Here is a 27,518-nt window from a genome sequence, read left to right as displayed (position 1 = left end):
TCCTGACAACTTCATGGACCTGCCGATACCAACCGTAGATTACCTAACACCCCACCCCCACCCCAGCTTCTTTTCCTTGAGAATTAAGTTCCTCTCTTGTTTAAGCCAGTGTCATTGGGTTTTTGTTCCATGCAGCCAAACTTAATCCTAATTTATAGACCAGATCACCGCTATAGATACTGAAAAAAGGCAGATGCTCGCTTTTTCCAGCCTCCCTTGCAGCTAGGGTTTGCCAGTGTGATCCAGTTCTGACCAATGAGATATAAGAGAAGGTCTGGTGGGGAGAAGGGAGGGCGAAGAGGTTCTGGAAAAGATTTTTCTTCCCCAATAAAAACCAAACAAACAGGTGCGTGACATACAGCTCTCTTGCCACCCTGGCAACCTAGTCCCTGCTACCTGCTTTTGGTTGCAGCATGTGGAAGATGTGATGTCTGGAGCTGTGGCAGCTATCCTATAATCATGAAGCTACAAGTCTAGAAACAAAAAGCCAACCAGCTGAGGACAGCTCTGCAGAAGGATGGAGAGGGCCTGAACCCTTCCAAAAATCATTGGGTCACCAAGCCATTCCTGAGACCTCCCACTCCAGACCATTGAATAGTTCAGAACGTTAATCAGTTTCCCGGTTACCTGCAGTGAAAGCAGCCTAACACCCACTGGGGACAAAATGCCGAAATAAAACAAGGAAAATTTAATCTTTGTAAGACCTGGAGGCGATAAATTCTCAAGAAGCCTGCAACTAAAACCCCTTGAAGGGGGAGATGATTGGGTTCCGGAGAGAGAATTATCTGTGTTAGGCTGCCTCTGAAGGCAAGAAACAGAAATGCCAGCGTGAGTGGACTTAAACAGTGGACAGGAGCTCCAGGGTCAGTGGCGCAGGCGTTCAACAAGGGCACGGGAGCTCACACCCCTCCCCTCTCTGTGCTCAGCCGTCTCTGAGAGGCTTGTCCTCAGGCTGCACTTCCAGGTGGCACATCCAGAATGGCAGGCGTCTATGGAGTCTTGCCTGCCCTGCCCATCCGTCTCCTTCTGACTTCTCGCCCCTCGCTCTCCCCCCAGCTGCACTTGCTTGGTCTTCTCCACTTGCTGGAAGCCTCTACCCACAGTGCTCTTTCCATACCTGTCTGCCTGGCTCCCTGACTTTCTTCAGGTCCTTATTCAATCGGCACTTTCCTAGTGAGGCCCGCCCTGACACACTCTTTAATTTAGAACCACCTCCGAATTCCCCATCCCCTTTGGGGCTTAATTTTTCCCCACAGCCTGTAACTGCGTCCAACACAGGGCACATCCCCTGGCCTCTTTGATCGTCTGGGCCCCACCTGCCTGGAAGAGGACAGAGATGCTGACCTGACTGTTCCCCCTCATTTTCCCAAGGGCCTAGCAGTGCAGATGTCCCAAAAATATCCGCCGAAGAACAGAAAGACAAACGAGAGATGGACAGCATCAGAAGTGCCGGGGAGGGTGTCTTCAGAGACGGCTCCTCTTTAGCCCCACGGCAGGCTGAGGTCAGCGCCTTGGGGAGGGTGGTGCCCGGAACAAAACAGAGAGACGGAGAAGAGGATGCGGGGGGCGCCTCGCTGTGCCAGGCCCACCCTCTAACGCATCCTTCTCCTGGGCCTTCGCGCCTGTCTGTGGCTCGAAAACAAGGCCCACCTCCGCCCTTCACTACCGTGTGTCTGGACAGAGGTGTCAACACTCGCAGCAGGCACTGCCCTGAAGCCCCGTCCGGCCTCGCCCTGCGGGCCTTCAAGTCCCCGCGCCCCAGGGTCCCCGTGACCTACTGGCTTCCAAGTGCAGTGGGCATGTCGGTCCTCATCGGACTCTGCCCTGCTGACCACTTCAGCCTCCTCTCCAGCCCCAGCTCTCCCGCGACCTCTCCCACATCCAGGGTCATGGCGCCGCAGCGACCCCCATCCACTCCGGCCGCGTCCCGCCCCCTTCTCCACACACCCCCTCTTTCATCTTCTGGGAAATCACTGCTCTCAGCTTTGGAGAACTGAACTCGCAAACCCGAAGGGTTGCGAAATCGCCGCGACCGACCGCAGCGGGGAGAAGCCGGGGTCCCCGAGGGGGCGGGGGAGGCGCGGAGCGGCGCCGGGCAGGCTGCGCTGCCCACTTGTCGCCCTGCCTGCGCGTCCGGGCCAGACACCCCCGACCCCGCGCCGCGGAGGCGCCGCCGCGTCCGGGCACCGCGCGGGGGGGCGGGGGCAGAGCGAAGGGGGCCCGGGCGGAGGGGGCGGGGGCGCCCAGGCAGGAGGGGGGGGCGGGGGCGGGGGGGGGGCCGGGGCGGGCGAGCGGGGCGGGGCGAAGGGGTCCGCCAGGCTGATTTCCTCGAGCGTCCTCGCCGCCTGCTCCGCGCCGGGTCCGTCGAGCGCCGCGCCGGCCGGCCGCGTCCATGCAGCCCCGCCGGCCCCCGCCGCCCGCGCCCGGGCCCCCGCGCCCCGCCGCGCCGCTGCTCGCGCTGCCGCTGCTGCTGCTCGCCGTCCAGGGGGCGGCGGCGCCCACGGGGCCCGAGGCCGCGGAGTGGCGCCCGGACACGGGGCCACCGCACGGGCTCCTGCGGCAGGCGGCGCGCGCGGCGCTGCACTTCCTCAACTTCCGTGCGGGCTCGCCCAGCGCCCTGCGAGTGCTGGCCGCCGTGCAGGAGGGCCGCGCCCGGGTGAGTGCGGGGGTCGGCGCCGGGCTGAGGCCGGGGTGCGCGCCCGGGGCCGGGACGGACGCGCGCGACGCTGGGGCGACCCGGCTCGGGCCTGCGCGCCCCCCGGGGACTCCGGCGTGGGAGGGACCTGTTGGTGCGCGGAGTCCGCGGAAAAGTGGCTCGTTCTTTCTGGCATTAACGAGGTCGCGGACTTTTCACCGGGCAACTCCCGTAGCTGGGAAAGAGGCGCCTGGAGAAACTGAGGAACAGGCCCACACGGCAAGGCCTGATCTTGGCTTGGGGCGCCCGGACTTGGTTGCTGTGGGGGCGGTCACGGCGGGCCCGACCTGCGCCGGGTTTCCAGAACGAAAGCGGGTCCCCGAGGCGGACGGCAGAGCGGCCGTCCTGCTGGGTGCGCGAGGCGTCCGGGCGCGGCGGCCGCGATTCCCGCGCCGGCCTGGGTGGGAGCCCGCGGGGTGCTGCACGGACCCGACGGGCGTGAGCCTGGCAGCGGGTTGTTCGGTTGCTGGTTTCAAGGCACTGGGTGTAGGTGTCCTTTCGCGTCTGTGGAGCTGCATTGCCTTCTTCATCGAATGGAAGAGTGCAAAAGTTACAGAACTCCGCGGAGTCTATCCCAAAAGTACGACGCGCTTTCCAGTAACCCCCAGATATTCCACGAAGCCTGCGCACTCGGCCTCTAAGAACCTGGAATGAAGTAGGGAGTGTAACTAGGTAGTTGTAAGGAGCGGCGGCAGGCTGTTAGGTTGTTCTAGACCTGGTGGGAGGCAGGGTGGGGGAGGCGTGTGGAAGGTCAGCCGTGGTTCCTGACTTAATCCCGCACCCGGGGTCTGGGGTGGCTAGATTTATTGAGAGATGAAATCAAATTGTTCCTAGAAAAAGGCAACCTATTTTTGTCGCCTGTCTTAGTCCTTGCTGTTTCAGGGGGAAAAAAGTTCACTGTTAGCTGTGCCGCAGAGCAGACAGGGAACAGAACTCTAGAACTTTCTACCAAAGTTGGCGAGTCGCCGCCTCCCAGAGCCCAGAGAGGGTGGGTCCTGGAAGATTTGCTCCGACTACCAGAGGGGAGGCCCCTAGGGAAAGCAAGCTCGGATTTCTAAAGTACACCAGCTTTCAAATTCCGGGAATTGTTTTCTTCCTTCCAAGACCGTAAAAACATAATAAAATGCTTTACACTTTCATGCATTTAGTCACTCCCTTGAAAAAAAGTTAAATACTTGGCATCTTTCACGAAATAATCAAACTAGCTCTCAAAACCGGAATGAGTTAAGTAAAAATTTCCTTTCTCATCCAAAAAGCGCTCAGTTACTGTTTTTCATCTGTAATAGTATAATGCTCCTGAATTTTAAAGATAGCCTCCTTTTTAGCCAAAAAGGAGAAGGGGGGAAGGATGAATCAGAGGCGAGCATGCGTGAGAGAGGAGAATTTACTAGTCGACCGTCCGCCACCCGTCTCCGTACACCTGTGTTCAGATTTGCCCTCGTAGCTGTGTCTGTGTCTCTCTTTGGAAAACAGTCTGCTCTTTATGAAATAACACGTCATAAACTGCTTTATTTTTTAAAAAGCTATGTATAAAAAAATACTATATTAAAAAAATAGTAGATGGGTCCGGGGCATTGACCCTAAGAAAGGACAACTTCCTCTGTCATCTGGTCTCCCTTTACATTTCCTTCAAAAATGGCTATAAATGTCTTAAAATCAAGGAGCCAAGGAAGAGAGCTCAGTGACTTTCAGGGCTAAGAATCTCTAGGGACTAAAGGGGTTTCAGTTTCTCCCAGGAATTCAGTGAAACTTTGTCTCCATTCCCCTGCCTCCTCCAAACATCGCCGCTGAAGAGGGGCCCACTTCCCAGGGCGATCAAGGCAGCCTGGGGCGGACTGTGCCTTCAACTTGTGGCCTTGGCAGGCCAGGACCTCTGGGGCGGGGCAGAAGCAGAGGAGGGGGTGGCGAGAGTGAGAGCCGATTCCTACCCGGAAACTGCCATGGGCTGCCTTTCTGGAATGCAGGGGGCCAGCTGGTGGGGTGTCATAGGGGACTCAGACACCAGCCCCTGCTTTGCCTGCAACGAGCCACACAACCTAGAGAAGGGCATGTAAGTCTTCTCTGGTTGTGTCCTCATTTGGAGTGGAAATAATGCGTGTTCTGCCAACCATGCCAGGTGTTTTTAAGAGTTGTAAGAGAGGACATAAGTACCAATTGTAAAGTCTGAAGATGTGAGTGACTGTCGTCCTGTCTGAGGAGCGGTCCACTCACCCAGCACTTGCCCTGTGCGGGGGCCCTGGGCTAGATAGAGTGCCTGTAATTCAGGGGGGCGGGTCTTGGAGACATTTGGTTGTGAAGCAGTCCCTCAGCCGCCTGAGTGAGGAGCACAGACGCCACCACCCGCGTGGCGCTTCCACTTAGGGATTTCAGGAACTTCTGCTTCAGTTACAGGAGCATCCGTAGCATTGGCAGGAAGTCAGACATGGCAGATCCCCACACCCGGGTTTGCATCTTTATCCAGTCAGTGCCTGTCACAGTTAGCACTCAGTTGCTCGATCGTTCATCCAGGCTGAGCCAGGTGAGCAGGTGGCCCAGTGGGTGAGGGCGTCGCTGATAGGGCTGCCTCTCCATCCTCGGGGTCAGCACACCCCTTTGTAAGATGAGAGGCTGCGACCAAGTCAGCGTTTTTCAAAATAATGGCCTGCTAGTGGGTTATGAAATCAACTTAGTAGTTACAGTTGTTTGTTATTGTAGTTGTTTGTTTGCTTTTAATGAAATAGTTTGTGATACAGACTATTGAGTGCATTGTGGAAGAAAAGCTAAGTGGAAGAAAAGGTAAGTAGTACCTCAGAATGTTTTGAAGATATATGTATGAACTAGGTCTTTATGAATAATGCAGTTCTTGCTGTGGGTTTCAGCTATAAAAATTTTGAAAACCAGAGAACCAAATGATTTTTAAGAGCTCTTCCAGCTCTGAAATTCCTTGGGTCTGAGCGCTTTCTTGGTTCTGCGAGAATCGCTCATTTTAGAAACACTGTTGCCCTCTAGTGGCGAAATGCGGTAATAGCACGGTGGTAAATGCAGGGAAGCGTTGAGGAGAAATCCGCGCTTGCTGGGCTGCAGCCAGTGAGCTGCCGTTTTGTTTTGTTTACTAACTGTAGACAGAGATCACAGACGTGGTTGCCTTCCCTCACCACCCGCCTGGTGCCATCTCTTTCCTGGCCTCACACCACCGTCCCACGACCAAGGAGGCTGCTGCTTTTCCGACGTCATGTGGCGCAGCCCCAGGGCCCACAGGGTGCAGCGGTGGGAGATTTGGGGTGGTGCTGAGAGTCCCGGTGCTCCCCAGGGTGTCCTGGATCAGCCCGGTTCCCGACTTCTGGACAGCTCTCCTCTGGCCACGCATTAAGTCCTGGGACCGCTGGCCCCTGCCGGAGCAGCCAGTGAGAGGCCGGCCCTTCCCTCACGCCTGGAGATCCCTGTGTGCGCATCCTTCAAGAGAAAGGCGGCCCATTCAGGCATCAGCCGTCTCTGGGGATTGGTCACTTGAGGGGAACGCCTCTGACCAGGCCAGCTCCAGAAGTTAGAAGCATAACTGAAACAATGGACCACAGTGTGGGGGGAGTTCTGCCCATGCCTTAATTGCTTCCATTTAGATTAAAATCGGTAAGGGTAAATGTAGCTCGGGGTCGAGGCCATCATTGGCCGTCCTCACAGCCTTTAGCAAGAAGGCGCGCCCTCACGGATCATCTCCCATTTCCATTTTGCTTTACTTGCAATGGAGGGAGCACTTGCGATGAATACAGTGCATAATCTCCTACTTTTACCTTTTTTTCCTTCTTTCTTGCCCAGTCTTGACTCACCCACACCCAATTCAACAGCAAGAGTTTTAAGAGACTTGACTTAGTCAGTTCTTTCTAGAGATTTAAGGTGTATTTTGTGGACGTGACATCTTTTTCGTGCCCACTCTTCACCAGTTTACATAGCACTTAATTATGCAATTAGGTAGTAAGTACACTTGGCACGAGCTAGTTTGGGAGCAAAGCAGGTGACTTTGGGTGAGCATCTGTGCCCCGTGCAGGCGGCTGGGCTGCTGTGGGCTCTGCCCGCTGCGGTTCCAACAGCAGAACAGAGCCCCTGGGCTGAGCCACAGGCGGGAGGAGAGCACGCTCTGCTAAGGAGGACTTCTTCGCTTCATCGCTCTTGTCTCTAAAGCACTTTAATACACCATAATTCATCTGCTTACTGCTCTTCTTGAAGCCTTGTCTCCATTAACGTCAATAATTCAGAGGTGATGGTTTGCAAGGAAGCAGAGCAGGCTCTGGAGACAGAAACTGAAGAATGAAGAAGGCTGCAGTGAGTGTGGAGGGGAAGATAAGCAACACAACAGAGACCGGAAATAAGCTTTACTTCCAAGGAAGGCGCCTAAGTGCTTTTACAGCCATCTGGAAAGAACAGTTGGGATTGACCACGCACGGGGAGCACAGCAGCCCTGAGGGTGTGCGCAGCACAGGAGGCACAGCCTGCCTTCCTCCCCGGCACAGCTCCCACCGCAGCACCCGCCGGTCTGCAGGCTCTGGTTGCAGAGTCTGGGTCTAGCATCGGGTGGGAAAGGCCACCCGGTCCTGGGCACTTTGCCCCAGTCACCCGGATGAGCCAGCAAGTAGGAATGTTTTTAACCAGCTTGTAATAAATTGTTTTTGAACCGCAGACAATTTTTATGAGCCCATAACATTTTCTGCTTCTCTTGCCACATGCGGTGTCATGGCCGGGGATGCGTGTGATCATGGAGCATTAGCAGTGGCCCCAAGTAAAGCCCACTGGTCGTGGGTTGTGAATTTAACCAGGAGCCTGCCATGGCCGCACACTCTCCCTTGAAGGACCTTGGTCGTTCTGCTGGAGATCGAGGGTAAACGCTGAGCACTGGAATGACTGACAGCAGCCAGGCATGGGGCGCTAATGCACGCACACAGCCTGGCCTGTGAGCGCCGTGTATGGGCCCTGGGTCAACCGAGAGACATACTGACCCTCACGTGGCCTTGGCGTTTCCAGGCCTCTGCGCTGGGCCTCTGTTGAGGTTTCCACAGAGCTGCTCCGTGGTGGGTGGGGACAGTGGCCGTAGCAAGTCCGCACTCTGGCTTACTTCTTAGGTTGTGCAGGATACTGTGGGCCGGTCAAGTCCAGTTATGAAAGGGGTCCTGTGTCAGCGCCCTGCACTGGATGCTTGTGGGTCTTTGATGGCCCCAGGGGCCGGCCCACACAGAAAGCGGCAGGAAGGACACCCGTACTTCACTGCTGTGACACGTCACCGCAGCTTTGTAGGTAGAAACTCCACAGATTGATTCTCTGACAGTCTGGAGGCTGGAAGTCTGAAATGAGTCTCGCTGGGCCGAGATGAAGGTGTTGGCAGGGCTGGTTCCTTCTGGAGACTAGGGGAGAATCGTTTCCTGCCTTTCCCAGCTTCCACAGGCCACCCACACTCCTCGCTCCTGCCCCAGCCTCCGTCTTCATGGCCAGCAGCGGAGCATCTCCTGAATGTAACACTACTGTCTCCTCGTAAGGACCCTGATGAGAACATCGGGGCCATGACAGCCTACCATAGCAGCTTCTGGGGTGGCCGTGACCTCATGCAAGTCCTTACACACGCTGGACCTGTGACTGGACCCAGGGAATGGCTGCTCTTATCCGGCATCCTGCCTGGCTGATCTCTGCAGCCTTGGTCGTCTCCCCACTTCCCACCACGCCTGCCCTCTGCACCCGTCTGGGTACCTCCCGTATGCCGGTTTGTGCTCCATCCTCAGCAGCCAGCGTTAGTGCCCCTCTGCACGTGCGTCTGCTGCTTCCGGGTGGAAGGCATCAGTAGCTCTTTAGTTCCTCCGCTGCGCCAGCACAGGGCTCTGCAAGAGACAGTACTAAATAGTTGTTAAATGAAAACAGAGTTTGCCAGAAGGGTGCTGGGACCACTGGGCTTCCACAACAGGGGGCTGGGCCAGGCCCTGACTCATTCTCAGCTCTGCTAGAGCAGGGAGGGAGACCCAGCTCCCTGAGTCCCTCTCAGAACCAGCTTTTTCTACTGAGCTCCGCCCTGAGCTGTGGCAAAGCAGAGGGAATGCTGCCTCTGGCCTCTTCCTCTCTGGCTGCTCTGCAGGCTCGAGAGCTCCTACCTGGAGTTGGCTGAACAGAGGTCAACACACAGCATTCCGGCTCTTTCTCGCCACTCCTCCTAGCCCTGATTGAGCACAGTGTCCATGTGCAAAGATCTCCTTGGACCCCAGGGTATGGGACCTGATCCGAGAGTCACTGGCTCTTCCATAATCTGTATTTGCTTTATCTGGGGTTGCCCAAGAGAAGGAAAATATAATAAGATAATTCCAGGGTATAACGCAATACACTGCACTCTCTGTCCAGAACATGAGAACGGCACAGCAATTTTTATCCACAGATGAGTTGTTTACTTGTCTCCAACTAAGCCTGACTCATAAAACTAACCTTATAAAATGAAGAAGTTTGCTTTTACGGGAATGGCATGACATTTATGTTTTCTCACCGAATGTGAAGGCTGGAGGGGACATTTACAGCCGAGTCTGTCAGGCCATGGAGGCCCGGTGTGCGTGGGGGGGAGGTTGGAGTCCCCTGAGAGCTCTGATGGCAGGAGTTGTCCCCGCCACCCACCTCTCCACCTGAAACCGTGAAGGTTGCAGCTGTCACTGCCACTCCAAGGCAACACGGAGGGGCCGTGCCAGCCCCCCACAGCAGCGGGAGGAGAAGCAGGATGGTGGCTCCCAGAGCCGGGCTTCTTTCTGTAGATCCGCCCTTGGCAGGACTGCGTCCTGTGAGGCTCCCAGGGCCGCGGTTTTCATGGTCTCCCCACAGCAGCCGACAGCAGGGTTTCTCTGGGGCACCGTTCCTGCGCTTTCATTTACTCCAAGTTTTTGTTGTGTTTTTGAGTGAGTTTAGGTTTTTAAAATGTGCTTTTGGAATAAATAAATACCTATTCTCCATCCCTCAGCAGGTTCCCCAGGTTTATTTCTAGTACTCACCCCCAGTATTTCAGTGACTTAAACAGGCAACAGACACTGTGTGTATCTAATGTAAAGATTGTCCAGACGCGCGGAGGAAAGCCCTGACCCACTGACCTGAAAACAAGGGTTTGTGTTTTACAGCCAACAGCTTTTTACTAGAAGTAAGACATGGCTTCATAGTTGCTCTTGGAATGTGCTGTTTAACTTCTTGATAAAAATGTCATTTCACGGTGCAGTAGCTGTCCGGGTTACAGCAAGCAAAGAGCAAGTTTTCTTCAAAACCTGCCGTAGTTCGGGCCGCCCTCTCCCGTGCTCCCGCCTGAGGCGCGGCCTGTCCTGCGTGGGCTCTGCCTGACTCTCAGAGGCACCGTGCCCCATCTGCTGGAGACTCCAGGTGGGCCAGACTTTTCGGCAACAGCCCTCCGTTTCATGTAGGCTTCTCGATGTCCTCGGGCCTTTGGAAAGAATGCACGGTCCTGTCCTTAATCTCCTATTCAGCTGTATTCTAGTGACGGTCACTGGAGCTACCTGTCCCTTCGCACCCCTCCCTCAGACCTTCGGAGGTTCCAGAGCCTCTGGAGAGAAGTTCTCAGTGTGCTCTCTGGAGCAGCGGCCTCAGCATCACCTGCAACTCAAAATGCTCGTTCCCAGGCTCCCCCACATTTACCGGATCAGAACTCAGGTGTGGCCCAGCATGCCGCTTTGGCAAGCCACCGACAGCTTCTGTCACGGCTCGAGGCGGAGCCCCATTGCTCCGCAACAAGGCCCCATAGGCGCCCTTCTCTCCTAGGGCCCCATCCGCCATCGGAACCTCGGCCCCGCAGGCACCCCTCTGTCGGCTGGCTCCCCACCGCCGGGCTCACACTCACCTCCGTCCTGGTCCTCCTGGAGACCCCTCTGCTGCTCTGGCCCAAGCTCTGATTTATGCCTTGCCTGAAAGGGTGCCTCCAGGGGCTCCCCCAAAGTCTCGGCTCCTCTTCTCTTCCACGCTGCTGTGGGTGGAGATGTGTCCTCAAAAAAGATACATTGAAGTCCTAACCCCCACGCCTCTGATTAACACCAACATTGGAAATAGTGTCTCGGTGATGTAATCAGGTTAAGACGAGGCCATACTGGATCAGCAGGGCCCCTCAGTCCAAGGATGGCCTTATAAGAAAGCCTCGTGGAGGTACAGAGAGACAGAGGCAGAGATGCAGTCATGCGGCTAAAAGCCAAGGAACGCTGAGGATTGTGGCCACACCCGAAGCTGGGAGGGGGAGGCAGGCATCCCCAGGGCCTCAGCAGGAGCGACCGTGGACTTGCAGCCTCCAGAGCTCTGACGGGATCGTTTTGCTATGTGAGGCACCCATGCGTGGCCCTTTGTCGTGGCCGCCCTAGGGAACTGACGCCTGCCTGGCTGGCTCCCTTGCAGGGGAGGGCTGGGGCTCTGGTCCACAGGGCCGTGCTGTCTCTCTCTGTGGGCGCACACACACACCGGGTGGCTTTCTTCCCTCCTCCTCTTAGAGGTTGGTGGCCCTGCCTGTGCGACCCCATGCAGTCTAAGTGGGGAGCGTGGCCCCAGGGCCAGGCTCGCTACTTACCAGCTCTGTGACTTTGGACAATTCCTTAACTTTGGGCAGGGGCCTAGTTTCTTCATCCTTAAACTGAGGGTAATAGCAGTACCTGCCTCGAAAGGCTCCTGTGATACGCTGAGTAGCACTGGCTGCGGGAGCTCAGGGCAGGGGTGACAGCCGTCCTCGCCTCTCCCCTCAAGGTGGCAGCGTGCTTTATACCCAAGCACGGAAGGAATGCTTGATAGTGATTTGATAGAGATGTGAGGAGCATTTCTCTTACCAAAAAAAAATCCAGTGCCGTGCATTCAGTTCTTTGAAGGCATTCCATTGTGCCTTCTCACACAGGATTTTAAACGTGGCCCTTCTCCCTCCCGACCGCAAGGGAAGCGAGAAACTAAAGTGCCCATCAGGCCCCTTGAGAGCCTGCTGTGAGGATGGCGTGGGGAATGGGGACCTGAGGGCCGGGGCTGCCTTCCTCGTGGCCAGTGGGGCCCAAACCAGGAAACTTAGAAAATAAATAGAACACAAAAAACCCGACAGGAACATAAACCATGTCAGTGGCGGCTGTGATCCTGAACCTTTGTCCTGGGCTGTGGGGCCCGAGTCTGCTGTGCAGAATTGAGAAGTCTGCTGCGCACGGCTGCTAACTCACCCTGCCGGTGGATGGCTGGGTGGTCGTCCCTCCTTCAGGTGGATCGTCACCTGGTCATTTGCTTTGTCTGCAGACTGTTTCTCTATATAAAGAACCTTATTCTGGAAAATATTAGAACAGTGTGCCGCGCCTCTGGCTGTGTTTTGAGAAAGGGAGTGAAACTTCCTGGTTTGTTCCACAGATGGACAGTTTTGTCCTCATGGGGATGACAGGACTAGCATGCTGTGACCTGCCGTCACAGGAACACTCCCCACTCGGGGGAGCCAGAACTGCTTGTCACCTTCCCCAGGGTCAGATGGGCTCTTTCAGAAATGTCTGTTTAGCTTCCTTCTTAGTGGCTTTGAATGAATGGATCCGCTTTGCACCCATGGCTGTGCCTGTGGCAGCCCAGCGAGTGGCAGAGGGAGGAGGAGGTGGCCTTGAGAGCTGGGCGCGGGCCTTCCAGACGAGACCGCAGGTGCCGAGCAGTTGGCGCACTCCTCAAAGCTAAGCACACTGCCGACGCGGCGGACGGAGACCGAAGTTCAGACACAGGGAGGACACCCATGCCCAGGTGCTTCCGACTTCAGTCACCTTCCAAACCGACTTCCTGTCCCGTGTGCTTGTTGCAAAGCTGAGGGTGCGGCTCCTGGGCTTGGGTTCCATCATTGCCATGGTCCCCGGAGGCTCCCCTCTGGAGTCTGCTCTCTTTCATCCCTCCTCCTGGCCGCCACCCGTCTCCCAGCATCTGATGCGTGGTCTTTTGTCTGCAAGTGCTCTTATAAAAGATACTGTGGGTGGATCTGCACATTTTTAGTTAAGGACTTCTTGTCACTGGTAGTATGCCGTACATTTTGTTGTTTCTGTTGTCGCTTGCAACATTAGGATCTATCAGTGTTGCTGTACACATGGCTAGTTTGTTCCCGGTGGCCGCTGCATAGCGCTAGGGGGTGGGCACCCCCAGGGATGGACAGCACATCCCTGCACACACACAGTGCCTCAAGGAATGCTCTCCTGTGAGTCCCATGGACCCGCAGCACAGTCCTCTGAGAGACCCACCCAGATGTGGGGTGTCAGATCCTAGGGCAGAGGCACACAAGCTTGATTTGACCACGTTGGCAGGACTGCCCCGGTTGGGCCGCACCAGGTGACCCTCCCACTTAGCCCCCACACCCAGCCAACAGTTGGCCCTGTCCCCTTTCTCGTTTACTGCTGGTCTGATAGTCATACAGTGATCACTCAGGGCTTTAATTTGCATTTCCCTGATTACTCTGAGTTTGAGCGGCCTTCAGGGCTTCGTCAGCCTGGTTGAGACATGGGCAGCGCTTAGAGCAGTGCCTTGCACAGGCCCAGCAGGGTGTCTGTTGTTGTTCTGTAAATACAAGTATCATTTAAATTATTGTTGATCTAATAATGGTGCCCTAATATAAAACTTGTGTTCCAGTGACTGTTTATGATCTTGACTCACGTCCCTGTTCATCGTTTGTCTTCCGCTGTAGAACGCAGTCTGTCCACCATGAACTTCTCTCCGTTTGCATTGTCATCCCCCCTCTACTAGCTCCCGAGACCTGCGTCCACTCTGGCCACCTCTGCACTCCGGCGCGAGTTATCCACCTCGGGCTTGCGGGATCTCTCTCTCCTGTCCCTGGCTTCCCATTTCTCTTGGGATAAACCCTCAAGGTAGCCCTTGCCTCCCTGGTGGGCCGCCTCCTGACCCTGGCTCCACCTTCCCGCCCTATTCGGGGCCTACAGCCTCCCTTTCCTTCATTCCTAACGTGTGGAATGATTTGCCAGCCCCTGCCCCCAAGTCAATTTCTTCTTAATGCAGAGTTCAGCTCAAATGGCACTTCCCTGATCCCTAGACTGAATCAGTTCTCCAGATACCCTTTCATGGCTCTTAAGTCATCCATGATCAAGTAATCAATCTGTAGTCATCTATTTCAAGTCCTTCTCCGCACCTGCCTGCTCTGAGGCTGCAGCTGCTCCCTTCCCGCTGTTCCTGCGCCCAGCACAGTGCTCAGCGCTCAGCTAATCCCTGCAGTGGATTTTGAACAAAGACCTGGCAGAATAATTTTAATCAAAGACAGCCAAAGTGAAGCTTGGTCCTAAACTGGCAGAGGAGCAGTGACCCTCGCAGACCAAGCCGGCTGGCTGCTGCGCCCATGCGCTGGGCCCTGGCTGCTGACCTCAGGCCTCTGGGGAGCCTGTGACACAGATGAGGGAGAAGACAGATAAAGGGCTGCATCTTGAGAGATGATGAAGTACGACCAAACTATGAAAATCTTGTTTTGGACACACTGTAGAAGCTTTTAAGAGTGCCTAGCTAAAACAATAAGGAAATCTAATCAGCCAGGAAAATGACTCTTCAGGACAGGCTCCATTCTGACTCAGCTCCCAGCCTTTGTGAATCCAGTTCTGTTTCTTTCCGTACAAAGACTGTGCTGGCCCCTCACTTCGCCTCCATGGGTTTTCCAAAAACTGTTGAGTGAAATGAGATCTTAAGTACTTTAAGTATGCACAGTTGTATTGAGAATCAGGAGAACTTTTGTGAATCTTTGTGTATAGCAAATAAGCATGCGCATTTCTTACTGATGTGAAGTTGGTGGTCCTCAGGAGTCTAGTGTACACATCTTCCCGGGGCGGGGCGGGGCGGGGCAGGGAATGGACGATGGGACAGGACGACCAGCTTCCACGGCTTCAACCACCACCTCTACTGGGTCTGCTTCCATCACACTCAGCTGCCTCCTGGATGGCCCCCTTGTGCCCCAACGCCAAAGATTGTACTGCCAACCCAGCCTCCTCCACCTCTTCTTGTGAATGGCCTCCCCACCCACCCTGCTCACCCGCCAACTAGTGGCCTGTGGGGTCCCTGACTGGGTCGTAGGAGGCCTGCACACAGGGGCCCTAAGCGACATGAAGGGCAGACTCCTAGGTCCTGCATGCTGCAGGCTGCAGGTGAGGGGGCCCCAAGCCGGCGTGCAGGCCATTGAAAGCCTGGAGCCTGCCGCCAGCAGCAGCACAGCCTCGCATGAGGGTGCATTGTTCATGGGCACCGGTGTGGCCGAGGGGTCACGGGCAGTAGCCCATACTTCTGTGTGCTCCTCCGACTCTGGCCGGGTGGCGGGACCGCAGCCTTCAGGTGACTTGGGGACAGACGCTGGGCAGCCGTCCAGCTCTTCCCTGCATCTCACTCACACCCTTGGGCCGCTCACTGGGAACCTGGGGCAGGAGTATTCCGCGGGAGCGCCTCTCCACGGAGGGCGCAGCATCCTTCCCTGCCTCCTCCCTGCAGGGCTCAGGGCCCAGCACGACTCTGGCCCCCCTCACGTCCCTGCATGTTCATGCCGATAGGGACTGCGGATGGCCATGGCCCTGGCACCCTGGCCCGGTGCCGTGGGCGCCCTGCCGATGCCACGTCGGGTCTGCCAAACCCGGGGCTCCGGGAGGTGGCCCCCGCCACCCGAGGCCTGTCCACCAGCCTTCCCGCCTCCCCCGACGCTGGCCGTCTCCCGCCCGCCCCGCCTGCTCCTCACAGAGGCGGCTGGGCCTCACTGCTCCCCGCGGCCTCCCTGTCCACCTTAGTAACATTGCCACACATGCCCACCACTCTTTCTTCACTTATCACCATTTGCAAACCCACTATTTAGTAATCTAGGTCCACCTTTGTGGCCACAGTGGGACCGTGAGTGGCACCCTCGCCTGTCTCCCTCACGGCTGCAGCCCAGCACCCAAGACAGGGTGGGCGACACTTGACAGCTGGGGATGGAAGAAACTCACTCCACAGCCCTGCACGCACATGTCCCTTTGCCACCTAGCTGCTCTCATGAAGGCAACGTCCAGCCTCAGCACAATGCTTCCTCTCTCAACCTCGCTCTTTGTGAGTAGGTGTCAAACTAGCAAGCCAAGTGGCATGACCAGACCAAATCTGAGATCTTTTCTCCCAAAAAATCAGCAGTTATGTTCAGGTGTAAATGCTGCAGCTACCTTGCACGCCATGTTATCCCAAGAGGGTGATTCTTGGACCTGAAGATGCTAGCAGAGCTTCCGCTAGGCTAAGTTTCTGTTTCTGTGTTTCAGATCAATGCAAAGAAGGAATGTACAGTTGACCTGGTGTTTACCACAGAGCACTACAACTCAGAGGTAAGCGGCCACAATTAGTGAGGCATCCTGTTAGCAACTTGTGTGAATGTATTTTTTAAGAAAAGTGAGAATCTAATGTACAGTGACCTGGAGGTTTGCTCGTGTTTTGTCTTTTCCTGCTTTGTTTTCTATTTGGTCTCAAGAATTGAAGAACAGAGCTAGGCGAGAACTCAAGATTTAGCTCCTTGGACTTCGTGGCCTTATGCAGGGTTGTGTTTAAAACTCTGCACACAGCCAGCATCCCCTCCTTCCTTTGCGCCTGGGGAGACTGTCCCAGCTCCCTTGGGTCCCCCTCCCTAGCACCTCAGAGTCCTTAGAATGACTCTCTCAAATGCCAATCTGTTCCTCTTCCTGCCAACTGGTGGCACTTCTCCTTAGCAGGCTGGCATAGCGTGAGGCGATTCCAGGAGCTTCTGTGGACTGAGGAGCTCTGTGAAACACAGAGCAGAGCCCGTGCCGGCCACAGGCACTATTTGCCTCTCTACAAGCCCGACCAAGCAGCCCATGGTTTGCCACCTTTCCTTTTCCCATTCTCAGGAAGAGAGTAAACAGAAAACTTATACAGAAATTAGAACCAGATGCCCTTCCCTCTGCTGGGCCAGCATCCAGAACAGGGGTGGAGCCGGGACCAGCCACGTTCTCTGTGCAGTACTGAGTCAGAGCAGCCGGCACTGTGGCCAGTCTTCCAGGGCCTCAGCGGGGCCTGACCCCCCAGCCCGAGGCTTCTGGAAGAATGCTTCCAGTATTTGGAAACCAGTTCTAACAAGACAACAATATACTCTGACTTCACTAATTAACCTAAGAATTAAAATGTTCTTAAAGCGTGAGGAAGATGCCTTTGACTTCTGGTGTTGCAGACTTGAAAGCGTTAGCTTACACCTAAAGGGGAACAATTACTAGGTGGTTTTGACCAACAGTACCTTTCCCTGAAGAGCACAGCTAGCTACCTGACATGTTCCATGCCACGGGCCGGGGAGGGTTCTTTCACCTTCAGAAAACTGCTTTGATTCTGTGCAGCTGTTCTCGGGGAAAGGGAAGGGAAAACCAAAGGGGGCGATGCCTGGTTCCTCGTGTCTTCCCTGGATGGGTGCCGTGCCCAGCCCTGTCCTGTGCCTCCGATGAGCCTCCTCCTGAATGCTCACCTTCTCCTTTCTCTGTGTTGCACCAATACTTAGGATGTTAAGGCACACTGAGATGCCGTCTCATTCAAAACGAGCGCTCACAGGAGAAGAAGCTGCTATGGGAAAGCCTATTTCAGTTTTTTGAGTGAGTTCTAGAAATGGGCTTCTTCAGCAGATCCAATTTTGATTACAGTTTGTTTTCTCGTGGGCTTCTTTTGAAGTTTATTTTTGGTGTGGTTCCCCCTGCGACTGCACCCAGTTTAAGCAGCTGCAAATGTGAAAAGAAGGTTGTTGCCGCAGTTGCTCACCGACCTCCCTGTAAGAGGAGTTCCTGAGGCGGGACGCACGGACGGGCTCTGGAGGGCCACGACGGCCTCAGACTCCAGGCCCAGAGCAGCCAGGGTGAGCGCATGTCATTTTTCTGGGAATAGGCTTCCCGGCTTTTGTTGTTGGGTTAAGGAATCTCTGCTCTAAAAGGGTGAAGACGCACTACCCTGGCAATGAGCCCCACATCCGCTGTCTAGTTGAAGCAGCCCGCTGTCCGGCTCCAGATGTCTCTGGATTGGAAAATAAGTGAGGGTGATCCCAGAGTACTCAGTCCGTCTACACTTAGATATGAACGAGGACAAACATCCCGCGGTCACGCAGCTAGTTGAATTAGCCCCATGTGATGATGTGCACCTCCACTCCTTCCGGATTCGCTCTCCGAGTGTAGAGAGGGAGTTAGCACAGTGCCTGGGCTTTGGCCTCGGCCGGGAGCTCAAGTCCTGGCTTCCCGCTGACTGCCTGTTAGACATGGAGTAGCTTCCTCTTTAAGCTTCAGTCTTCATCTGTGAAACTTGAATAAGAGGACCAAGTTCATAAGGCAGCATGAAGGCGTTGCCATTTTTGTCACAGGGAGCCAGTTGCATCTTTTGGTTCAAGTTAGCAAGCCTGAGGTCCAGCCGGGCGTCGTGCTGGTGCACAGTAGAGAGCAAGGTCCCCGCTGTCCTAAGAGTTTGAGCCAGGCAGCGCTCGGCGACAGCAGGGGCGCTTCTTTGGACGGGGCCCAGCATTATTTATAAGGCACCATCAGGAAGCGGGAGTTTAAATGACAGCCGAGAGCGGAGGACTGACGTGTTCACTCTGCACAAAGCGAAGGCCACTGTCTGCTGACGCCGGTGCCTCCCTGCCCTTGCAGGGAACTTCTCCGTCTGCGCGTGTTGCGGGGGAGAGTGGTGGGGAACCATCCTCTTCAATTCCAAATCTTTATTTCAGGAAGGCGAGGAACGTTTGGGGAAATGTTCTGCTCGAGTGTTCTTCAGGAACCAGAAGCCCAGACCCGCCGTTAATGTCACGTGTGCACGGCTCATGGAGAAGACCAAACGACAGCAAGAGGACTACCGGCTTTACAAGCAAATGAAGCAACTGAGAAACCCCCTGGACGGAGTCAGCATACCTGGTATGAATTCGTGTCCAGAATTTCTACCTTCGGGAATGTATATAATCACTACATCTTAAAAAGAACGATCATTCAAGTTTTTATCCCCAAAGTGGGGCTTTAATTCACCTATGGCATGTGGTACACCTTATTTAAACAAAATTCAGGGGTATCACCTTCTTTTCCATCTCCAGTACAGTGTGGCCACTCCGCCAACACCTCCTGCCTTGGACGTCGCGCCTCCCTGCTGGGCGGTGGGGGCAGGGCCAGGCCGCCCGCGGAGCAGAGGCCTCCGCGACAGCACGCGCCTGTAGGCCCCAGTTTTCAGGGCTGAGTCAGAACCTGAGGGGACACGTCCGGAGACTTCCGGCGGCCGCTTTGGAAGACTGGGTGAGGGGACGCCGTCCAGGGCCTCCCCCTGCCCAGCACGCCCGCCGGAGCTGCGACAGCCGGCGTCAGGGGCCTGGGCGGCGGCTGCGGCGGAGTCGGGTTCATCTCGCCTTCGCTCAAGGGCTGACGGCAGCCGCGTCTCTAACAGGAAGCGCGCGCTGCTCTCCGAGGTGACTGGGCTGACGCGAAGCCGAGCTCCTCTGTCCCAGCTCCCGCCAGGGAGGCGGGTGCCGCCGGCAAACGCAAGTCCCGAAGCCGCCGCCCACTCCGGATTGGCGCGTGGGGACGGAGCGTATTGTGGCTTCGCGGCACCGCCCGCAGCCCTCTGGGCACGCTCTCTCCGCCGGCGGGGCCGCCTCAGCGCGCCTGCGCCCCTCGGGGGCGACTCTGAGGGGCGTGGCGGTGGAGCGCTGCTGCTGGCGTCTCGACGATTCAGAAGCCCGCGTGGTTCTCGCTGTGGTTCTGAGAACTCGGATTCAGGCCTGTTCCAAAGAACTGAGAGGAGCCATTCACATCTTACACTGGAGTGGAATTTGTTTATATTTAGCACTGCCTGAAATAAACGGGCTAATGACTGATACTTAAAAGCTAGTTATTTAGGGATTTTTTTGCCCCTTAGCGTTAGTTGGGGAAATAGAGGGCTATATAGATTCTCCTTAAAACACAGCTTTTAGACATTGGCTAGGACCTTTTCTTTGAATCTTTGCCACAGGATCACCAGATTCTGGACGCCTTTCAAAAGTGCCGGTTAACTGGATCACGTTCAGTTAATAAGGCCGCTATGCCCGCAAAAATCGTTCTGTCGTCTAACAATGTGGCTACTGTGAAGTGTCAGAATTTTTCTAATAGAGGGTACCTTTTCATCGACAAAACTCGCAGGTTCTCTTGTTACGTTAAATTCGGCAGGGAAATGCAATGGTGCTATTTATAGCCTGTGTATCAAATTATCTCCTTAAAACTGAAAGAGTTTGGCTTTAGGTAAAGACTCGGTCGTGGAGAGATCTCGGAGCAGCCAGCCCGGATCCCGGCGGCGTCCGTCCCGTCCCACCCCCCCCAACCCCCCCCCCCCCGCTGGTTTTCACAGCTGACAAGTGAGGGGAGCCAGTCCTCGCCCCGCACTCCTTCGCCTAAAAAACTAGGTGTCTGGTTTTAACTATAAGTAAAAATTGTACTTTTTCTGAGGAATTCATGAGCGTCCTGTCGATGAGCCCAAGTATACCACAGAGCAACAAGAGTCTGGGGGCCTGGGACCCGCCCCTGCGCTGGGCCCCTGCGCGTCCGCTGTCGTGACTCGGCTGCCCTCGCGGGGGCGGGTTGGCCCGCGCCGTGACTCGGTGATCCTCGTGGTGGCGGGCTGACAGTGACCCGGCGGCCCTCGCGGGGACGGGCTGACAGTGACCCGGCGGCCCTCGCGGGGGCGGGCTGACAGTGACTCGGTGATCCTCGCGGGGGCGGGCTGACAGTGACCCGGCGGCCCTCGCGGGGGCGGGCTGACAGTGACTCGGTGATCCTCGCGGGGACGGGCTGGCCCGCGCCGTGACTCGGTGGCCCTCGCGGGGGCGGGCTGACAGTAACTCGGCGGCCCTCGCGGGGGCGGGCTGACAGTAACTCGGCGGCCCTCGCGGCAGTGGGTTGTCCTCACGAGCTGTGCTCGCAGCGGCGGTGCCGGGCGGAGTGCCTGACGCGGAGCTGGACGGAGGAAGGTTTCCCTGTCCCACTGACCTACACGACAGGAGGGCAAGGCCAGCTCCGATCTCAACTCGGAAGCCTTCCCCAAGCCTCTTGCCCAGAGGCCCCTCCCCCTGCCTTGCGTCCCTCGGCCCTGTCCCCGTCTCTTAAGGAGGGTTCCAGCTGTGTCTCTACACAACCAACAGGTGGAGGGTGGGGACCATCTGTGCCCCTCACAGGGCAAGCAAGCAGTGAATGGTTTTTCAGTTGACGACCACTGTGAGCCCGCCCAGGCAAGTTCCCCCAATACGGAGCAAAACTTGTGCTAGAGATCATTTGACCAAGAACGATTCGTTTCCTAAGAAGCTCGTTAGTTTTCCTCACATGGTATACTGTTATTGGGCTTTGCTGTAGACTAAGGACAGCTCTGCCAAATTGCATAAAATGATAGTCCATGAACAGTTGTCTCATGAATTACTCGCTAAAATTTGAGTTTCTAAAAGTCACAAAAGGGGGCCGGCCTGATCCCAGGTGTGGACATGGCACCGCTTGGCACGCTATGCTGTGGCAGGCGTCCCACATATAAAGTAGAGGAAAATGGGCACAGATGTTAGCTCAGGGCCAGTCTTCCTCAGCAAAAAAGAGAAGGATTGGCAGCAGTTAGCTCAGGGCTAATCTTCCTCAGGAAAGAAAAAGTCACAAGAGGTATCCCTACTTCTAGTGGTATCTGATATTAAGTAGGTTTTTTATAAATGTCTGCTGAATTAAAAAGATTGCAGGTCCAAACACAATGCCACAGGAAGAACCCACTTGATATCTTCATGTGTTCAAAAAAAGTGACAGATGCTGCCAATACATTGACTAGCTTTACAGTCAATGATCAGAGAAGGACAAAGACATTTGGCAGATTGGCAAAGCCCATCACATTGACTGGAGACCCAAACCAGAAGGTAATGTGGAGAAGATAACCAATAGACGTTTCAATCTAATTAGAAAATGCTTTTTAACTAACAAGATTTTAGATTAATTCTGAGTATCAGTACAGCGTGTACTCTGTATTTAAATAGTGCAGCAAATAGCCATTATATTGTTTATAGTAGCTTTATCAGCAGAGCAAGTGGAAGCATGTCAATCTTCACATAATGTAGAAACGGATAGCAACAAAATCACGTATCCAGCCCAGGGTCTTGCTGAGAGATGACCGATGCGACCAAGTATAAGCCCTTAATTCATTACTGAAACTTCTGAAATTTTGTCCCCAAATGCCTAAATACAGATGTGCTTTTCTTGTGCTCTCAGACAGTCATGGACATATTGACCCCTCTCTGCGACCCGTCTGGGAATTAGCTTTTCTCGGCAGCTCTTACGTGATGTGGGAGAAGACAACGCGGTTTTTGCACTACTACATGGCACAGCTGAGCGGCGTGAAGCAGTGGGTAAGAAAAGCTGAAAACGAACGCGCGCCGCAAGAGGTGCAACCAGTGCAGCGTTCTTAGGCTGAGTCCATGTGAATTTCTAATTTCGTGCCAAGAGTTTTCATTGCATTTCATTCATTCAATGAATGTTTGAATGCCAGCAGTGGGCCCGGTGTTCCTTTAGGGACTGAGGATACAGCAGTGGACAAAAACACCATGTTGCTGTCCTCACTGATGAAGTCCAGTGAGAGAAGAGAAGACAGGGAACTAGTCAACAAGTGAATATGCACCAAAGGGCGCCAGGTGCTGTGGAGAAGCGTGAAGTGGGCCAAGGGCATGCAGGGTACGGATAGAATTAATGCTTCAGTCTAGAGGGTGAGCAGAGGCGGCCCTGGAGCAGAGGCCTGAGGGAAGTGAGAGGGAGCCCGCCTCCAGCAAGGAAGAGCACTTCAGGCAGAGGGGGCCGATGGGCGGGGTAAAGGGCAGTGAGGGTGGTGTGCCAGCACAGAGTGAGCAAGGAGTGCGCGCCAGGAGAGGAGAGCAAATGGGATCGGTTCATGCGAGGCCCCGGAGGCCGTCAGGACTGCGCCTGTCACTCATTAGAGGGTGTTTAGCAGAGGCGTGAGGTGACCTGACTTCCAATAGGATCATTGTGGCTGCCATGTTGAGAAGAGTGGAGAGAGGTGATGGAAGCAGGAAGACCAGTGAAGTATTGCAGTAATCTAGGCGAGGCCTGGGACCAGGGCGGCAGCAGGGGAGGTGGGGAGAAATGTTTGGATTCGGGATACATTTTGACGGTAGACTGATAGTATTTGCTGATGGGTTGGACATGGATATGAGAATGAGAAAAGTCAAGGATGATTCTTAGGATTTTGGCCTGAATAACTGGAAAGTGTTCATTTACTGATTGAGGAATACTACAAGAAAAACAGATTTTGGGGGAAATAGCCTGATTTGGGGCATACTAAATCCTGTAACCAAGTAAAGAATTTACATCGTCATCTGGACATAAGGGTCTCAAGTTCAGGGGAGAGGACAACGCTGGATTCACCATCACACAGGTGCTATGTAAAGCCGTGAGACGGGATGAGATCGCAGAGAATGAGTGGTATATACAAAAGACAAGAAGTTATGTAAGGGTGGAGTCCTGGAACACTTCCAACTTGAGAGGGTGGAGATACGACGAGAAAAGAAAGTGTTTCAAGGATGAGGTCGACTGACTGTATCAGATGCTGCTGGAGCGTCCAGATGAGGACTGAGAATTGACCATTTGATTTAGCAGGTGGAAGTCAATGGAGAGCCTGTCAAGAGCTATCTCACTGGCACAGTGTGGGTAAAAGCCTGGTTGGAGTAGGTTCAGGAGAGGCTGGGAGGAGTGGACACTCCATCTCTTTCAAGGAATGCAGCCAGAAAGGGAAGTAAAAGAAAGGGAGGGTCTATAGCTGGAGCATGGGTAAGCACAGGGCTGAAAGGGGATTTGTTTTCCTGATGTATTTTCAGGTTGGGAGATTTAACAGCATATTTATATGTTGATGAGAAAAATCCAGTAGAGAAGGGCAAAGTAGGACTTGTAGGAAAAAGAAAGAATTGTTGGAGTTAGTATCTTTGAGTGGTGAGAGGCTAAGATGGATCCAGGAGATGATCTCAGCCAGGAACACAGAGCTCCCCTGGAGGGAGGGCGGGGAAGAAGGGCACAGATGCTGGTAGCTTAGATGTCACCCTGGTAGCTTGTGCAAGTTTTATTCTAACTGCTCCGTCTTCTCAGTGAGAAATGAGGCAAAGTCATCAGCTGCGAGTGGATGAGGTGTTGGGAGTGTAGGGGGAACGCATGGACTTGAGCATCACGCAACACTGCAGGCCGCGTGAAACTTGGAGGAGGACAGTCACTCAGCTGTGTGTGCCGGCACGGAGTAGGTGGAGGGCTGGATTTAGCCGGGGTTGTAGTTTTTGTCAGGCAAGAGTGATGGAGAGAGAGGGGCATTTCCAGAGTAAACGAATCAGCTACTCTGAGGGCGGCAAGTGAATCCGACTATAAGTTCAAATTTCTAAAAACCATTCTCTTCATGGATGGGCGACGTGGTGGACTCACCCATGGATGGGTCATCAGTGAGTATCTTCTGAGTACAAGGATTTGCCCAGCATCAGGTCAGCATTATTAACGCCAGTAATAGTTTGGTGTGCCTTCCAAAGGCCACTAGTAAAATAGACAACTAGAAACGTAGTTTTTCTCTTTACTTATCAAAATGAAAACATTTTTTCCCCCTCATAGAGTGCTTTTTAATATGAATTACCATTTGATCGATTGTTGCTACATTATCAGTCAGGATGCAGCACCAGTTCTTTTGCTAGATAAAAGTTTCTCTCTCTCATCTGCTACGATGATCATGTCCTCAGCAAGGGGCTTTGACCTTCCCTGAGAAGTATGGGGAAGATTTTTTGTTTATAGACTAGAAAATGGTGTCAAGATAATTTAGAACCAATTGTAATGAATGTGAGAGGAGAACTCAGTAGGAACAGATGCAGAGACAACACAGGGAGCAAATGAGGGTCTTTTAATGTCAGTGCGTTCCTTTCTTCTGCAGTTGTATGTGGCACAGTAGCAAGCAAACCACCAGGGCATCCATGTTCCAAACAGCAGCTCCATTTCTCTCTCGTTCTGGCCAGTCTTTGCTGCCCGTCATCTGTCCGTTAAAGTCCCTCAAGCACCCTGCAAGGGAGAAAGTGGGGACGAGTGTAACTGGAGCATCAAGAAAATCAGAATGCAGAGGGAGAATGGCCACTAAGTAGGAGCTTTAGATTTTTTTACCCTGTGGGGTTTGAGTTTTAGAAAAGTAATAGTGGACTATGCAGCTGACTTGCTGGATCACCCAAGGCAAATCCCTTCATCTCTCGGGGCCTGTTAAATGCAGACTAGCAAATTTAGTGAAGCCCTCTAACTCACAGAAGTCTGAATCACCAGAGCAACTGGGAAATTTGGTTTCAAGGTTATAGAAAAGTATGCACAGAGTGGCCACAGAGATTTTCAAGTTCTGCTCTTCAGTGGCCACTAAGGATTCCCAAGATTTTTCAGCAAAACAAGCAAGAATTTTTAAAAAGTCACTCAGATCAGAAGGTCCCCTTATCTTACTGCTGGCATATCTGAGCTGACAGATGGGCTTGAGGTACATATAAGTATCTAGACTCCCGAGCTTGTCAAAAGATTCTCCCTGTCCCCACAGACCTTAGCCTCCATCAAAGCCCATAAATACTGAAGAGAGAAAGTGGGAGAAAGACATTCAACTAGATTTTCAGGTAACTCAGTGACAAAGCAATGCTAAGGATCCGTGACTTCCGTTTCTTGATGCAGGAAACTTACTTACCAAAGGAAATGAGAACAGAGTGAAAGGGGCAGCAGGAGATTCAAGGCGCGCGTCCAAACAAGACTTTAAATGAGACGAGCCTTCCACGTTCTGAGCTAAGATCAACCCACCCTGCTTAGCACACTGACTCTTTTTGCTTCCTCTAGGAAACAAATGATGGTGCGATTGATTTTGATTATACTGTTCTACTCCATGAATTCTCAACGCAGGTAAGACAGCACTGCATACTGAATTGTTTCTACCAGAAGGTTTTGCAGCTTATGATATTTTAGAACTCTTATTTCCTAGGAAATCATTCCCTGTCGTATTCACTTGGTCTGGTCCCCTGGCAAACCACTTACAGTGAAGTACCACTGTCAAGAGCTGCTGGCACCAGAAGACGCCTCTGGAACTGAAGAAGGATCAGCTGTGGCACCAACAGAGCTTAGTAATTTCTGAAAAGAAAAGAAAGATCTGTTTATACCAAGTTCTACACAAAATGACCATACCGAATAGCCTGAATCATTATTCTAGTAAAATAGCTAAGGCATAGGCTTTTTGATAATTTGGGAAAGACTGTGATTTCAAGTAAATACTCAAAAATTAAAAGATGTTGGGATTTTTGTTTTTCAGTGGGTTTCGCTTCGTTTTAGCTCTGGGTGCACGTGCATACTCAATTCTGTTCTTAACAGTCACCCCACAGGCTCCTCAGGGTTGCAGTCCTAAAACGTACAACCCAGTCAATTAGTACATGACACAACTGGATCAGCAAGTATTTTAACCAAACAAAAATTGAGGGTATTACCTCTAAATCTGCATTTCTCATTATTTTGAACATACTGTAGCCAACTATTTTATGTTGCTAAATTGCTTCTACCTAGTATGTAAAAAGATATATATTTCAACAAAAGCAAATTGTAGGGAATATATTACCTATATTATTAAGAAGAATTGTACTATTTTTTATGATTTCAAGCAAGTATTCCTTTTTAACTTGATATTTACTTTTAAATAAATGTTTATCTTTCTAAATAAAATATTTTAAATGTGTGTGTAGATTTGTATACATAGGCAAAATTTCTGCTAAGCTGGAATTAATTGAGCTCTTAATATTGCTTAATTCAAATTTTACAAATAAAAATATGGAGTGTCTCCCAGATAAAGCCACTGTCTGCAAACATGCGTTACATGGAACAGTGCTGTAACTGAAAGCATATCAGATATCTACAGTTTTCATTTATAGGGAAAACTTGCACCTACTGTTGGCCTCAGTAATTCATAAAAGCACACACAGTATGCACCGTAATCAAATTCGGTGGAGTGTCTCCCTAAGGCAGGAAGAATTGATCCAGGAAATGTGGCCATAATTTGCCTTTCAAAATTCTTATCATTTAATGGAACGGTTCTATCAGTGACGCAAGGTTCCTTGGCCGGTAATTGGTTAGTAAGCATCAGCCTTAAAATATACCAAAATATTACTTTTAAGTCTACAAGGAAATTGTAAAAGTTTATACTAAAGGAAAATTTGAAAGACACAGACTCATCCAAAATAAAAATAACATGGATGATACTTACTTTTTAGCAGATCTAGCTTATGTGTTTTTCTATTTAAAACTCCAACCTTTGCACTCCTCTTCCCAGCACCTACCTGACTGACAGGGCCGAGTATTCTGCAGCACTGGAAACTGTCTGATGTGGGCGAACATCAGACCTCCCGCCTATGTGATAACGCAGAGAAAAGATTCTTTCTAAAATACTGAACAAGCTACAAAGATTAAATCATGCCAAAATGAAGTGATGATAAACTCCTCTAAGTGAAGTTCCCTAAACAGTCGTCACGGAAACTGCCAAGAGCACCATACCAGCAGATTCGCCGACCTGTGCCCGCCAGGCAGTCTTTCAGTGTCACGTTAAGGCCTAGAAGGAGCTTTCAGCTCTCTGGAGTCTTAGCTTTCTCAAAGTCCTCATCCTCAGACAGGCGTTCTTCGTTAGTGAGCTGAGGCTCGCCAAAATCAGGCAGGGCTCTAAGGGAACCCTTTAACAGATTCGTTTTACATAATAGACGGAGTAAGGGGAATTCTACACATACAGACAACGCACAATTACCCAGCTGACACTTACAAACCCCACAAAAGTTAAACCAATTAAAAATTTCTCAACATCCTCATTAGAACATCTTTTTTAG

General features: G+C 53.0%; 1 protein-coding gene and 1 long non-coding RNA gene across 2 annotated transcripts; one reads left to right on the top strand and one right to left on the bottom strand.

The window, feature by feature from the left end:
- The first annotated feature begins 2,337 nt into the window (after window positions 1-2,337).
- On the top strand, window positions 2,338-25,792 carry LOC139045293 (retinoic acid receptor responder protein 1-like). Its single transcript, XM_070509736.1, has 6 exons — window positions 2,338-2,656; window positions 15,919-15,981; window positions 18,360-18,543; window positions 21,880-22,016; window positions 25,501-25,563; window positions 25,643-25,792. Exons 1-6 carry the CDS (start codon window positions 2,393-2,395, stop codon window positions 25,790-25,792), a joined length of 861 nt encoding a protein of 286 aa, XP_070365837.1. The 5' UTR covers window positions 2,338-2,392.
- LOC139045295 (uncharacterized) lies at window positions 24,527-25,834 on the bottom strand. Its single transcript, XR_011503344.1, has 2 exons — window positions 25,696-25,834; window positions 24,527-24,702 (listed from the first exon to the last, which is right to left on the bottom strand). It is a non-coding gene; the product is annotated as an uncharacterized lncRNA (long non-coding RNA).
- Between the last annotated feature and the right edge of the window lie 1,684 nt (window positions 25,835-27,518).

Source organism: Equus asinus, chromosome 5 (genome assembly GCF_041296235.1).
Source record: "Equus asinus isolate D_3611 breed Donkey chromosome 5, EquAss-T2T_v2, whole genome shotgun sequence".
NCBI lineage: Eukaryota > Metazoa > Chordata > Mammalia > Perissodactyla > Equidae > Equus > Equus asinus.
The sequence above is the reverse complement of the archived record's forward strand: the minus strand, read 5'-3'. Positions and strand labels throughout refer to the sequence as shown.